The 15,194-nt window shown below is 53.7% G+C and overlaps 1 protein-coding gene across 3 annotated transcripts in view; it reads left to right on the forward strand.

The window, feature by feature from the left end:
• Positions 1-6,013: 6,013 nt before the first annotated feature.
• CORO2B (coronin 2B) overlaps positions 6,014-15,194 on the forward strand; it is a 148,258-nt gene continuing 139,077 nt past the window's right edge. For 2 of the 3 annotated variants that reach the window (XM_027553061.1, XM_027553063.1), the window contains exon 1: positions 6,014-6,331. In XM_027553061.1, coding sequence (XP_027408862.1) covers positions 6,317-6,331 — 15 coding nt within the window. In that variant the 5' untranslated portion in view covers positions 6,014-6,316. Of the gene's footprint in view, positions 6,332-6,787; positions 6,922-15,194 lie in introns of those variants that run through there. The other variant, XM_027553062.1, reaches the window with a different exon arrangement.

Below are 15,194 nucleotides of genomic sequence, written 5' to 3' on the forward strand. Positions count from 1 at the left end.
GTGTGGGGGATGGGGAGCTGGGGTTTGAACCTGTGTATTACAGCTGCGGAGCTGGGCACTTAACCGCCGCACTGTGTGAGTGGACTGTGTTTCCAGAGCACACCTGTCCCTGGGATGCACGTGTCGAATCTGCTGGGAAGTCCTACCAGGGTGAGCCATTCGCCCTTTCTGCAGCCATCATGGCCCCAGGAAGAGATGGGAGGGCAGAGCTCTTGGGAAAGGCTGACTCTGAGCCGAGTTCCAAGGCTCCTCCTTCCATCATCTGTTTCCATACCCCACCCACCCGAGTGCAGTAAACAGAAAAAGCCATCCACTCACACACGCATGGGTACAAGCTCCCAGAGAGGCTCGAGGACGAAGAACCTGCTTCCCAGGTGGAGGTGTCCGCAGTGAAGGATGCAGCCCTCAGAGGGCCCAGACCTGCCTGCCTCCAGGTAGCTCACCAGTCGTCACCCCTCAGATACAGGGTGCGAGAGGACACCCCGGGAGCAGCCCAGAAATTCACACACCGGAGTCAGCACATGCATGTTGTTCAGAGGCCACAGAGCAAGTGGGTGAGGGACGAAGACACAGAGAGGGACAGAGAGACACAGCCACAGGGACGGGGGAGGGAAACACAGGGATGAGCAAGGCTGCAGAACAAGGGCACGCGGATGCGGCCAGAGCACAGACGGGAGGCGAGACGGGAGCAAGAGAAGAAGCATGGGGGTCAAGGGGAGGTGGGGCGGGGAGAGCCCCACACCCAGACGTGAAGAGCAGCGGCGGTGCTGCCCGGAGGGCAGGGGGCAGAGCAGGACTTGGATGCGGTGAAGTAGGAGGAGGACACAGACACGGAGCATGGAAAAGCGGATGCACCAGTGGAGACAGGTAATGGGGGAGAGAGGATGGGCAGATGATAAAAAAGAAAGGGGGAAATGAGGGGCCGAAAGAATTAAATGCAGGGAAGGGTATTGAACAAGGCTTTTGCTGTGTGCTGGAATTACCAAGAGCTGTGAAACACACAAACAGGAAATAATGAAACAATGAAGACGTGCAGAAAAGAAGGAGGCTCAGAGGGTTATGGAAAGTAGCACAGAGACTGGGCACCCAAACTATCCCCGTCAGAGTCCAGGGAGGCTTCCTAGAAGAGGTGACATCTGAGGAAAGAATGAAGAAGAGTCTGGCAGTTGCTCAGGGGGAGAGAAAGATAAGAATGTGATGAGACAGACAACATCCAGATGCAGAGGTTGGGACAGGTCTTGGAGGACCCTGTTTGGACCTCATCCCAAAGGCAGCTGGGAACCCTGGTGGGTTTCAAGGAGACGGGTGTGTGTGTGCGCGCGCGTGCATTTGATCAGGGATGCCTGAGCTGCTGGTTGGAGAGTGGAGTGATCAGCACAAGGCAGGAGGCAGATGAGGAAGGGAAGGAATTGAGCAAAAGTGTGAGTTGCAGGGCTTGACGACTGAGTACCGAGGGCAGGTGGTGTGTGGGTGTGTGTCCTGGCATGAACAAGGCAGCCAGGGAGGACTGGAAGAACTCCTCCCTCCTATAGGGCTTCACAGCTTTGATGATCTCCCTCCTCCTGGCTCCATGCTACCATGCAGCCTGGTCTGGGATGTGCGCTCACACCTGCAGTCTTTCCAGGGAGACTGCAAGCTTCTTGCAGGCGAGGACCAAGCCCTCCTAATTCCGCACAGTGGCATCCAACACAGGGTCTGGGGAAAAGCTAGGCAAACAAATACATGAGGCAGATCAGAGCCTGACGTCGACATGCCGCCCTAAGGCATGCTGGGACTTGAGCCAAGAGGTTATTAAGGCTGAAGCTACAGGTGCCCATGGCAGCCCAATTGGATTGGCAAGCAGTTATCCAGCATCTCCTATGTGTCAACTATGTTTTGTGATTAAGAAAAGAGAGAGACAGAACACCTGGTCACAGCCCCATCAAAAGAGACAGGACAAATATGTTTAATTATGATAGTTATACTACAGTGTGAATCAGGCAGCTGTGGAGATAGTGTCAGGAGAGCTACATAGAGGTGGTGCCATTTGGGCTGGGATTTGAAAGATGAATAGGAGTTTGGCATGCAGAGAAAGAGGTGTAAGGGCATTCAAGGCTGAGGACAGAGCATGGTTTACAGCATTGAGGTGTGAAGGAGTCTAAAGGAGACCAGAGCTTCTACTGCAAATGCTTATTTATTCCATAACTTTTAACGTGTCCACTCGGACTCCCTCTGGTTTCACCTACAGCTCAGTGGGTGGTCCAGGACAGCTCAGACTTAAACTAACAGCATCCCACCTTAAGTAAGAGCTGGCGGGTGGTGGTGGTGTCTTTCTACTTTCTGGCCCAGGGCATTCTCCAAGCTGAAGGAATGCCATAAGAGGCAGCCCTCAGACAGTGGGGAGGAGGAGTCCATGGATGAATGCCCACTGAATGACTCCTGGCAGGCAATCCTGGCCACATCCCAGACGTCTCTGGGGAAGTGAGTCCCCTTGGCCCCAGCAGTGACCTTGAGAACAAACAATATAAAGCCATTTTTTTTCTTTCTCCAATCTTAATTTTTTTTCTTAACATATATATTTTATTGAAGTATAGTTGACTTGCAGTCTTTCAGGTGCACAGCAAGGTGATTCAGTTATACACATGTAAAAGTGAAAGTCTCTTAGTCATGTCTGACTCTTTGCGACCCCATGGACTGTACAGTCCCTGGAATTCTCCAGGCTAGAATACTGGAGTGGGTACCCTTTCCCTTCTGCAGGGGATCTTCTCAACCCAGGGATTGAACCCAGGTCTCTGGCATTGCAGGCAGATTCTTTACCAGCTGAGCTATCAGGGAAGTCCATGAGTGAGTGAAGTTGCTCAGTCGTGTCCGACTCTTTGCGACCCCATGAACTGTAGCCTACCAGGCTCCTCCATCCATGGGATTTTCCAGGCAAGAATACTGGAGTGGGTTGCCATTTCCTTCTCCAGGGAAATGACCCAGGGATTGAACCCAGGTCTCCCACATTGTAGGCAGACGCTTTACCGTCTGAGCCACCAGGAAAGTCTGGGAAGTCCATATACATACATTTTTCAGATTATTTTCCATTATACGTTATTATAAGATATTGACCACAGTTCCCTGTGCTATACATTAAACCTTTGTTGCTTGTTGCATACCTATTTTTTAAAATTAGAAATCTAGTATTCTATTCATACTAAGTCAAACAAATAGAATCAAAGGTCATACATTTTTTTAGGCAAAAATGTTCTAAAATATATATTATACATATTTGTAGACACGTATGCAAAAGCTTTTCTACTATATAAAGCCAATTTTTATGTTGACTTTTCCTTCTTCCCAATCTCACTAATTACCCCCATTCACTCTTCCACTCCTGCTTCCTGGGATCACCTTCCAATTAAACCACCTGCATCCAATTCCTTTCTCAGGCTCTGCTTTGGGGAGAATCCAAACTAAGATGGGCCATGTCACAGGGGACCAGGAGGTGGGAGGTACTGTGATACTGACAGTCAGACCACAGAAAAAGCACACATTTCTGCATATCTCTTAGGGGCCAAGCCCTTGACTTGCAGGGGGGCTGCCAAGTTCTTTGAGGGGGCCGTTGCTCTTCCAGACCTCTGTTCTGATTGGGGAGAGTGACAGACAGAAGGGGCGAGCCAGCAGCATGTGAGGAATCAGAAACATTTTGCTTTTGCCTTGGGAGCCTGTCACGTGGGCTGTGGGCAGCAGATTGATGTTCCTAATTACATTTGGCTTAGGCTGATATTAAGTATCTGTCTCCTTCCCAGAGCCCACAACCCTGGCGGATGGTGGGGAAGGTGCCAAGAGGCATGCTGGGTAGCTAAGGATGACAATCTGGGATTTTAAATATCCATGAGAGAGAAACATGGACAAGTCACAGTCGTGGGGGGCAGGGTGGCTCGTGTTCTTGAATTGCCCTTTAAAGGTTTCCAAGGGCTACGGGGGCTTCAGAAAGGTTTTGAGGTCCATCCTCCTGTCTTGAGGCTGACCTGTCCAAAACAGCCCAGACAGGGCATGTGACCCTTTCTGATGCTGGACAGCTTGCTAAGGGGAAATGCTTTCATGGATCTAATTTAAATTTCTTCTGTTGCAGGTCAAACGTTTACTCTGCTTGATTTTGTCCTTGGTGGCATTAAATATTCACTGAGCACCTACTGTGTGCCCGGGGTACACAGTAAGAGAAGACATGCCCTGGTTCTCTGAACGCTTGCAGGCTCACAGTCTGTATTGGCCAGAAGCTCATGAAAACAAGTCCAGACGCTGGGACTCAAATGCAACATGGGGACCCGTGGGGGGTGGAGTTGTCCGGGGTTTGGCAAGGAGATGGGACTGTGAGAGGCAGAGAGAGTCTAGATCAGTGCAGAAGAATGAGGAGGGCATTCTTGGGAGGGGAGTAATGTGGTCAAAACATGAGGTCCATTGAGGAACACACTGAGGAAGAGTCTGCACAAATCAGATGCCTGAGGCTTGTGACATCATGTGCTACCCAAGAGACTGAGTTTAAACTCCTTGTGGCTGAAAACAGGACTACTAACTGTCCAGCTACCTCCTAAGGGTGAAGCTCAGATAAGGCAGCAGGTATGAGTAGCCCTGGAATTCACAGCTCCAAAGCACAATGCTGTGCTCAGTTGAAAATGACTTCTGTTCAAAGTGTTGGCTTTGTCATTGTGTGATCTTGGGGAGGTCCCCGCCCCTCTCTGAGACTGTTCACTCATCAGCAAACCGATAATGGTAATTCCTTCCTCATACTATTGCGTTAGGGATCACAGGAGAAAATGTAAATAAAAGTAGCAGGATGATCCACAAAGAGCTCTACAGATGCTGATTATTACTGCTGCTCTAAACAGTGGGCTCGGTGAAGGCAGGCATCCGATCTCTTCTCTGTTCCTCCAGCGCCTTCTACAGAGCAGGTGCGCATACCATTGTGGACAACTTCTTGTATTTGATTGAATTGTATAATCTCCAGGAGCAGAAAACTAACACTTCCGGGCGTAGGGGGAGGTTGTGATGCGTGGCAGATCCGTCCGCCTCCATCTCCGCTAACCCCTCCCCTCCTCAGTTTCAGTAGTTCGCAGTCTGCCGAAACCGGTTCTGCTCCGGTGCTCATGAGGAGGACTCCTTTCAGAAGACTCGCGGGGCCACCTTCAGGTGGTTGTACCTCAAGTCCCTGAAGCAGCTCCAGAGTGTGGTGGGAGGGACCCAGGTCAGGATTAGTTCACCACCGAGGACGCACCTGTGTTCCCCCAGAGCAGCGCTAAGCCCGAGGGTCGTACGGGCACACCTGGGGCAGGGCTCGTCCTGTCTCTAGAACGCAGCTTTTATAACCCGGGCTTCGGTACAGAGCTCAGAGCTCGCGGCGACGTGGAAAGAGCGGGCTCCCAGAGAAATGCCAGCCCGGCTGCACGCCAGTTGTCTCAGTCACTTCCGATCCTGACCCTCAGTTTCCTCTTCTGTAAAACTGGCTACGAGCCCCCCTGGGCCACCTTCTCGCTGCGGGAACGAGACTGAAACGGGTGCTGCGCCCCTCGGTGCAGGGGTCTGCAAGACGCAGGGGGTTCAGGCTGAGTCCCGACGGGCGGCTGCCACGCCCCTCTCGGCCCGCCGCTCGGCCCTCCCAGCCCGCCGGCCGACTCCGCGCACCTCCAGGGGGCGAGCCTGGCGGTCGTTTCGGCCCGCGCGGCGCCTCGGCCATCTAGCGTGTGACTTCGCCAGCGGCCCGGGGCCAACCGGGCACGCAGAGCCCGGGTCGCCGCCCATCCCCCGCCCTAGCTGGCAGGTGCCAGGACCCAGCTCGCCCGGCCGCCAGGCGGCCGCGGGCCTGAAGGGGTTAAGGCCGCGGGGCCTGGGCGCCGGCCCCGGGCTTGGCGAGCCGCTGTGCCCGGCGGCCGCAACCGATCCCGGAGGCGCGGGGCACGGCGGCTGGCGGGCGGGCGTGCGTTTCCTCCTCCTTCCGCCTCCTCCTTTGTAGCGAGTTCCCGGCCCCTCTTCCTCCCCCCGCCCCCCAGCCCGGGCCCTCTCCCTCGCTCCCTTTCTTCCTGCCTCGCCTTCCTGCGGCGAAGGAGGCTCATCTATTATAAATGCACATTCGGGGCTGACATCAGCGACGAGCGGCGGGCGAGCGCTGACGAGCGGTCCCTGCGCGCTGCCCGCCCGGAGCGCGGCCCCCAGGCTCGGCTGAGCCTCCCGCGGGGCGCGGGGAGCGCGCGGAGCCGCTCCGGACCCCTTCCTGACGCAGCCGGGAGCCCCCGGGCGGACCCCGGCCGTCGCCCCCGCACGCCGCGCCCGCGGCCCCGTACCGCCCCGGAGTTTCTGCATGACTGTCACAAAGGTAGGCGCCCCTGGCCCGCCGCGCCCGGGACCCGCTGGCGCTGGAAGCCCCCGGCCTGGGCTGCGGGGGGCGCGGGGATGTGGGCGTGCGAGGGGCGGGGGGCGCTGGGTCCGGAAGGTGTGTCTGTCTTGCTCCCGCAGTCGCTCGAGCCCCTCGGCCCCCAGGACTGCGGAGGGAAGTGGGAGGATGCCGCTTTGGCAGGAACTGTCGTTTGGGCAGGATCCCTCTCGCCGGCTCAACTCCAGGACTGCATTTTTAACCCTTGTTTAGGATGCTGCATTTTTAACCCCAGGAGAACAGTGTAGGGCAGCTCAGTGGTGTCCCCCCTCCTCCCCGTTGGAGCGCACCGCGGGGAGTGTCGCTGCACGGACCGACGCTGGGCAGTGGGTGTGGGAATGGACTTGCCGCTCTGAGGAGGCCCGCAGAGGTGAAAGCCCACCCCACCTGCCGGCCTCTGCTGCCCATCCCAGGAACTCGGGCCTGACTCCAAAAGCAGTCTGTGGGCGCTCCCCAATCCCGGGAGTTGCTACCAGGGATGGGAAAGATTCTGGAGTGGCCAACTTGAAGATATGGGAAAGAGCTGTGGCGGGGTAAGGAGTGGCGGCTCTCATTCTGGCAGCTCCCATGTTGGGGGAGAATTCTTGGACCTCATCTTAGGGGCCGAGGAGACATTTTGGGAGCTTCCTTGCTGTGGGAAAGAAAGAGTTAAGTGGAAAGCAGATCTGGATAGTGGAAAGTGCCCAGGGTTTAGGAGACCTGCCATTCACTCCCCAGCTCTGTCCCGACCCCCTGAGAGACCTTGGCTGGGCCCTCCTGCTTTGCCCTCAGTTTCCTCCTGGAGTGTGAGCATAGGAAAGATAATATGAACGCTGGGGTTGGTGACCAGCAATTAAGAACCAGTAAGATCAAGGGTATGAACCCACACTTTTCAGAGAGCTCAGTCAGGGTAAGGAGATCACAGCCTGGTCTTGCTCTTGGGTTTGGTGAGCCATGTACCCAAGGCCAGACTCCACCAGCTGCCCACCTGGCTCTCATAATTAGAGAGTTGGAGGTCAAAGTGGGAAGGGCAGCTTGTTTGTGGTCAGAGCAGCAGACCAGATGGTGGGTCAGCCTGGAAGCAATGGGAGAAGTGGTTCTAGCTCCATCTGATGCCCCCCAAGATCTGCTGCTATAAGACAGCATGTTCAGTCAGGGTCTTTGGGCTCAATTCCAGAATTGGAACTTGGAAACATTGTGGGAAGATGAACTTGGGGGCTGAGGGGGTACCTTAGCTCTGGCTGCAGCTGGCAGGGCTGCTGCGACCCACAGAGGGCAGGACGCTTAGTGTTTTGAAATGATACAAATGCTATTTAGCTGGGAAGGATTACTGTCATTAACAGTGTTAATGTCAAAGAGGTAAGCAGGTTAGAGTAAAAGAGTAATGGATGGGCCTGGATGAGAGATAAAGGATGAGAGAGAGATTTGTAATAATAGCCCTGAGATTTGATTCAGTGTCTCCCCTGTGTCTCTTTATGTATATGAGCTCAGGCAGCCCTCCCAGGAGACCTGCAAGGAAGGTGTGTTCAGGCCCCCTTTAATGGAGGAAGAAACTGAGGCTCAGAGAGGTAGAGTAACTTGCCTGAGGTCACACAGTGAGTAAGTAGCTGAGCTGGGATTTGCCCTCAGGCCTGTTTCAGTCTCTAGCCTGTGATCTTTCCATTACCCTGCACCTTGGAGACTGGATGATTCCCATGGTAGAGGGCCCTTGGAGACCAGGGCCCTAGGGTGGGGAGTCCACGAAGGTGAGTACCTGTCTTTTCAACTCATTGGCAGCCCTGGCCTCTTGGTATCCAGTGATTATTCACTAATGTGCCCCCTTCCCCCACCATCCCCCATCAAATCCCTCTGTGTCTGGCTCTTCTAACAAATGTGGCATCAGTTTAAGCTGGCTCAGAGGATTAAATAAAATCCCCACCTTAACCCTATCTGCTCTTCCCTTGCTAGCCCTTCATAGACTGCTGGTTTTCCAGTAGGGAGGAGCAAGAGGCCTGCAGGGGAAGGGCCTGGGGGGTGGGGGGCAGGGGGCGGGGGTGGGGGGCATTCCCTAAAGCCTGTTGGTAAAGGCTCCTCTCTGAGTTTGGGAAGGAACCAGAGTGTTCTGGGAGTCTGAAGGCCTGGCCTCTGCTCCTAAATAAGTCACTAACAGGCTGGGTGACTTGGACCAGTCACTTCCATCTCTAGGCCTCTGTTTTCTCATCTGTGAAATGCAGAATTGGTTCCACCTTCTGTGGGGATTTGGGACAACTTCAGCTCTGGCAAGAAGTCAGCTCTGATGGAGACCAGGAGGCTCTTTGTTCTCTGAAGTTGGTCTGGTTACAAGACAGATGCCAAGAACCCTAAAGGGAGTCTGGGAGGTGGGATCGCACTTACAAGCTGGGGGTGGTAGGCAGAGGAGGGAATGGATTAGAGGGTGAGACCCCAGCTCCTGCTGCCTTTTTGAGAAGAATCACCACTTTGGGTAAGTCCAGCTTCCAGGACCCTTGCTTGGAGCTCTTGTGTCAGATCCCTGGAGGGCAGATCCTCAAGGCCGGGGTTTGGTGTGGACTGTAGGAGATGATAGGAAAGTAGAGACAAGGAAACATGATGGCCCATTGCCAGATCTTCAGTAGCACTTCCTTAGGGGAAGGGGCCTCTGTTTTCCATTTGCCACCCGCCTTCTGATACTTAGCCCATTCCCCCTTCTTTGTGGGACACAGCAGGTGAGGTTGCATATAAAGCCTGAGGGTTTTCTGGAAGGGCTCCTGCTCTAACACACTAGACACACAGAGCCCTGCAGATTTTGGATTGTGACCGTCTAGCCAGATGACATTTTTTTCCTGGGTATGATGTTTTAAACTATATTTTATGGTGTGTATTTTAGTAAGCTGTCTTAGTTTCTTTATGTATTAAGGAGAAGAAAGGAAGAAAAAAAGAAGAGAAAGCAGAGGGAAGGACCAGATGCAGTTTCCCCGGCTGCAGATGTCCACAGGAGGTCAAGGCCCAGCCCCCTCCTGGTTGTGGTCAAGTATCCTTCCATAGGGCAGGTCAGGGGTGACAGTGAAGGCTGCCCTCCTAGGAACAAGACAGTTTCATTCCAGATGATTTTATTCTTTGAGTCCTTGTGCCTGATTTTTAGCATTTTTCTGTCCCTGTTTCATTTCAGTCATATACCTGACTTAGCATATAGCAGTCCTTCTCTGCTTCTAAATATCTGTTTCTAGACTGCCCTTGGCTGGAAAAACAGAACAAAATATGTTAGAATTGTGTGTAGAGTTTGAGTCAATGGGCTATAAGAAAAGTCTTTGAGCTCTATGTTGGCCTCTACAACCGTCTTCTCATTGCTCAGAGGTCCTTTGGCGTGCTTTCCCGGGGTTCATCTGTGATGTGACCAGAGTTGGGGCTCTGGGTAAGGAAGGTGGTGGCTTCCAGTGGCTAGGCGGCCTTGTTCCCAGGTGCCTTGTTAAGTTCGGTGCCACTGAGCTTAGTGCTTTCCAAGTTCCCTAGGCTGGCTCAGGGACCCAGTGGCCCAAGAACAAAGTGCCCTGAGCGGCAGGAATGCCTACCGTCCCTCAGAACGACTTAGGAGAAGGAATGCGGGCAAAGAGAGGACCCTGGATGCCAGTGCTGAGCGGCAGATTCCAAGTCCACGAGCAGGATTGTCAGCTGCACCCTGGCCCCCAGGCCTGCAGCTTTGCCTTCCCTCTCCTGTCCCACCCTCACAGAGCTCAGCTCACTGGTTGGAGTCCCTGGCTTCTGCTGGGAAAGATTGAAGGCCGAAGGAGAAGGGGGTGACAGAGGATGAGGTGGTTGGATGGCATCACCAACTCAGTGGAAATGAGTGAGCAAACTCCAGGAGATAGTGAAGGACAGGGAAGCCTGGTGCGCTGCAGTCCACGGGGTTGCAAAGAGTCAGAAATGACTTAGAAACTGAACAGCACCAACATGTCTCTAGGCCCCTGTAGAGAGCCTTATAGGAGAACAGAATATACGAGCAGTTAAATCATCGCGTTCTCTCCCTTGACAAATGAAGGATCCTAGGCCCACGGAGCAGAACCGTGATTTCCTTAAAGTCACTCAGCAAGTATGACATTAGAGAGCTGAAACTTGGGTTCTTCTGACTCCTGGTCAGTGCTCTTTCTGCCCAGCTGCCCAGTGAGGGGGACTTCAGGCCGCCCTAGTCGGGGTGGGTGTTTTTCCCCCACTGCACTGCCCGCTTCTGCTGGACAGCCTCTCCCTTTTTTGGGTCCAGGTGAAGGGAGCCCAGGGTCAGGATGGGGGAGAGGGGATTACAAGCCCTTCTGCTTCAACTCACTGACCCACATCCAGTCCATGTAGGATGCTGAAGCCCCAGTGTCCCACTTCCCAGCACCTTTTTCCTGTCTGACTCTTACTGCAAGAAGAGATGAGAGAACCTCAGTTAAAAGGCTGAGAGGTACCGGTGTAACTGAAAGTGGGATCCGGCTGCTCACTGCTCAACAGCCATTAAAGAGGCCAGGTTGGTGGAAAGGAAAGTTTGCTTTATTTTGGATGCTGGCAACTGGGTGGGGTGGGGGTGGGTGGATAGGGTGAATGCCTGTCCAAAGGCCGACTTCCCCCATCCCCAGCACCCAGTGGGGTAGAGCTTTTATAGGCTGAAGGAGGGGGCTGCTTATAGAAACAGCAAGTCAGCTCTGAGAGTCATCTTGAAATTAGCCATTGGTGGTCTGACCAGCGTCATCTTGATTGTTTTAAGTACAGGTAGTCTTCAGTTCCAGGGTCAGTTTGTTCCCATTTCCTTGAGGCCGGTTTTGAAATTGTGGCAGCTTATGCCCTGGCTGCAGGGTGGTCATCACGCAGTTAACTTCTCCACCTGGTGGGAGTTCCAGTATCCATAAGACGATTCACAGGCTGTGGCTCAGATTATCGATAGCTCCTGAGAAGGAACTACAGGTCCTTGGCTGTGCTTAATATCAAAACTATTATTATTTGGTTTCCTTTGGCTGTTTTCCTTTGTTTCTGCATATTCTCACTTCTCTGGTTAGACTTATTCTTTGACGTTTTTCCACAGACAAAAGGCAGGCAGAGGACATGAGGGGCAAAGACCATAGGGTCCTGCCCCATTTCACCAGTATGACGCAGCTCCCAGACTCTTGGGGCGGGATGGGGCAGGGATTCTGCCTTCTGTACGCCTCACACTCTCACTCTACTGCCTCCTTCCTTGCAATTCTTTTTGCAGATCACTGGCATCCTCACGCAGAAGGAGTCTAGGTAACATTTACTCATTCGTCCAGCCCTCTGAGCTCCTGCTCTGGGCCAACCCCTGTTAGGCACTGGGCTCAGAGAATATATAGCTGCAGCCCCTGCTGTCCAGGACCTTTGAAGAGATGGGTGTGTAAGGAGGTATCATAGAGACCTGGGTTAGGAGCATCAAGGTCCGATGGACACAAGCTGGGTCTTGACTGCCTGCCCTTAGTGCTTGCTTAGTAAATGCAGGCTCTTCCCTTCCTTGCCGTCTCTCCCTCTCTCTCCTGAAAAGCTCTGCTGAGTTACTCTCTTCCTGAGTGTGCCCAGAGGCCCTGTTTTCTCATGGCTCAGGGTGTTGCCGCCTTGGCACCCATGGCAGCACCCAGAGGCATCAGGGCAGGGTGTGAGGCTCCCCAGGGCCCCCAGAATCACCCCATAGCCGGCCAAGGCTGTGGAGTCAGCACCAACATGGGCTCGGTTGGTTTGCGTGTGTGGACGCTGGCCGGACCAGCGGCCTGGCAGCGTCAGGCCCTGGCAGCCCAGCCATGGAGTGAGTTTTTCCACTTCTCTCCCAGGTTGGCCAGCCTGGAGCAGACATGGCCTCAGCCGCCGCTGGCTCCTGGCACCAGGGCGGCCCAGATTCTGATTTGGATGTGCCGGCCACAGAATTTGTCTGGTGTCCAGGAGATGAGGGAATGTGCAAATTCCCTCTGTGCCCAACCCCCTCTCCTTCCCTCTCCTCCTGCTCAGCTCGTTCCGTTCACTTCTATTCCCTGCCTGTGGACCCCACAGTCCCCAGCCCGAGCTGCGTGAAGCCTGGGAAGCTCAGAGCAGCTGGCACGGGGCAGGCCTGGCCAGGGAAGGACAGATGCAAATCCGGTGGTTTCCACATGAAAAGACGCTGTTTAGAATGAGCCTCTCCTTTGTGGGCCTGGAGTGTGGGACCAGCTGCGGAGGAGACACAAGCAGGGTGGCAGGTGGGGGGGCATGGGGAGGAGCTGTCACCACTCTTCCCTTCTCCTTCCTCCCTGCCCCCTGCAGAGGCCCCTGGAGGGACTTGGTAATTGGTTTCTGGCTGGCACCCTCCTTCCAATTAATTAACACAGTGATGGGAGGTGCCCAGGTTTCCTCAGAGCTGTCCTGTTTACAGAATACAAGCATGGGTTACTTCTGTGCATTGCTTTGCCCGTCCCGTGGTGGGAGGCTTCTCCCTATTTACAGATGAATAAACAGAGTCTATGAGAAAAGAGACCACACCCTAAGTCACAGAGCTTGTGTGGGTCAGAGCCGGGATGCACACCCGGATCTTCTGACTTTAAGCTAGAACCTGCTCGATCCAGTCACATAATGGTCCATGACATGTGAAGACCCAATGACCATCATGACAAGAATAAGTTATTAAGCAGGCTTTGGGCAGGCATGATTGCATGTACTCTGTGCCCCATGAGATTGAGTCTATTATTGGATGATCCCATTTTTCAGATGAGGAAATTGAGGTTCATTGAGAATAATTGAATTGTTCAAGATTGCAGGTTTAGTGGGTAGGGGAGCAGGGATCTGCACCTGGGCTGTCTTGCTCCAGAGCACACATTCCTGTAACTTCTAGGCCTCTCCTGCTGGGGCTCCATCATGTTCTGCACCTTCTACCCCCAAAGCATAGGGCTCCTGTCTGTGTGTCTGTGGCCCCGCCATGGAGGTGTGCTTGCCTTGAGTGTGTCACTCGTGGGTGTGTCGTGCTTAAATTTCCCTGTGGCCTTTGCGGGAGCTGGGAACCATGCGCTTGATTGGGGGAAGGCTGCTGGGTAAGAAGGACATCTGGACGTGGTGGCTGGCATTGGATAGGGCTGCTTATTGGTAGGGCAGCCAGCCCAGTGGCAAAATGGAGGCAGAGCGTTCTCCATTTCTGTGAAGCTAGCTTTGCGTAGCAGAGAAAGCGATGGCACCCCACTCCAGTACTCTTGCCTGGAAAATCCCATGGGCGGAGGAGCCTGGTGGGCTGCAGTCCATGGGGTCGCTAGGAGTTGGACACGACTGAGTAACTTCACTTTCACTTTTCACTTTCATTCACCAGAGAAGGAAATGGCAACCCACTCCAGTGTTCTTGCGTGGAGAATCCCAGGGATGGGGGAGCCTGGTGGGCTGCCGTCTATGGGGTCGCACAGAGTCAGACACGACTGAAACGACTTAGTAGCAGCAGCAGCTTTGCGTAGGGAACACAGGTCTGTGATTCAGGCCTGCAGCCCTCACCAGAAGCAGCCTTCTCTTGAGATGGCTTTTGATGCCCAGAGGGTGCCTACGAGTGCCAGCTTTAGAGTCAGACAGATGGCACTGTTTTATTTACTTGCTGTGTGTTCTTGGGCAAGTTGCCTAACCTCTCTGAACATCTGCTTCCCCATCCATTAATTGGGATTGATAATAGTAGTACTTAAAAGGATTATTATAAAGATTAAAAGAGCTGATCTGTGTGAAGCATTTACCACATGCCTGGCAGTTGTTGTCAGCTATTAACGTCAGGCAGACAGAAGATTAAACAAATGCTGACAATGAGTATCCTGGAGTGTTATGAAATGAGCAGGGAACTCTGGGAATAGTAACAGTGGGCCTGCCTAGTCAGGGGGCTCAGGAGGGGCTGTTAGCTGAATCATGTAGGCCGAGTAGGAGGTAGCAGGTGACATACATGGGGAGCGGGGGAGAGATAACCGGCAGATGCCTGGAGTCAAAAACAGCTCTTCAGGGTCGCTTCCTGCATGCCAGGCATGGGTGAGGGCTCAGCCCAGCTCATTTAACCATCAGAGAGACTTCATGGTCTAGATCACTGTCATTATTTCCACTTTACAGATGAGGAAACAGGCACAGAGAGGCTAAATACGCTGCAAAAGATCACCCATTGGGCGGAATGGCGACTTGGGCTTCCTGACCTTGGTACTCTTCTTCTTCCTCCCTGCGGCTTGAAGATGCTTTATCCCACTTCGTTTTTCTATTTTTCCTACACCACATGGCTTGCAGGGGACCAGGGAGTGAACTCGTGCCCCCTGCATGGGAAGCACAGAGCCCTAGTCAGTGGACTGCTAGGGAAGTCCCTCCCTGGGCAACTTCTTAAACTGACCTGAGGGGTGTGGAAGTGCCAAGTGCAATTGCCCAGCCCTCTGCTGCCCTCCCAGGCCTCCCCAGGCCCCCTAAGGGAGGGCAATGCCCCTCCTGGCTATCAGGCAGCTCTGGGGAGGGGTCATTTATTTTTTCAAAAGGAAACTTTGCTCTGGCAGAAAAATTTCCACCTTACATTTTTACTGGGCCTGATCATGACCACTTTTGTTCTTTAAATCTTTCTAATCATCTGTTGGGCATTGGTCTTTAAAGTAACTCCGTAGGGACCGATCCAGAACTTTTAATGTTCAAAGTCTATTGAGTGTCTGCATTTTGGTTTTTGCCCTGCCCGAGCTCGGAGAAGGTGACATTCGCCACAGGCTTAAACTCGCCCCGAGTGAGACAGATGGTGACAAGGTGGGAGGCTCTGGCTGCCCAGAGATGGGAATATGGGGAGGCTGCCTCTGGGTGGTGCTCACACTAAACCCTGGGAAGAAGCCCCCATGCTCAGGGTTTAACTCCCAAGCCATCTGAGGTC

This window comes from Bos indicus x Bos taurus, chromosome 10 (assembly GCF_003369695.1).
Source record: "Bos indicus x Bos taurus breed Angus x Brahman F1 hybrid chromosome 10, Bos_hybrid_MaternalHap_v2.0, whole genome shotgun sequence".
Classification (NCBI taxonomy): domain Eukaryota; kingdom Metazoa; phylum Chordata; class Mammalia; order Artiodactyla; family Bovidae; genus Bos; species Bos indicus x Bos taurus.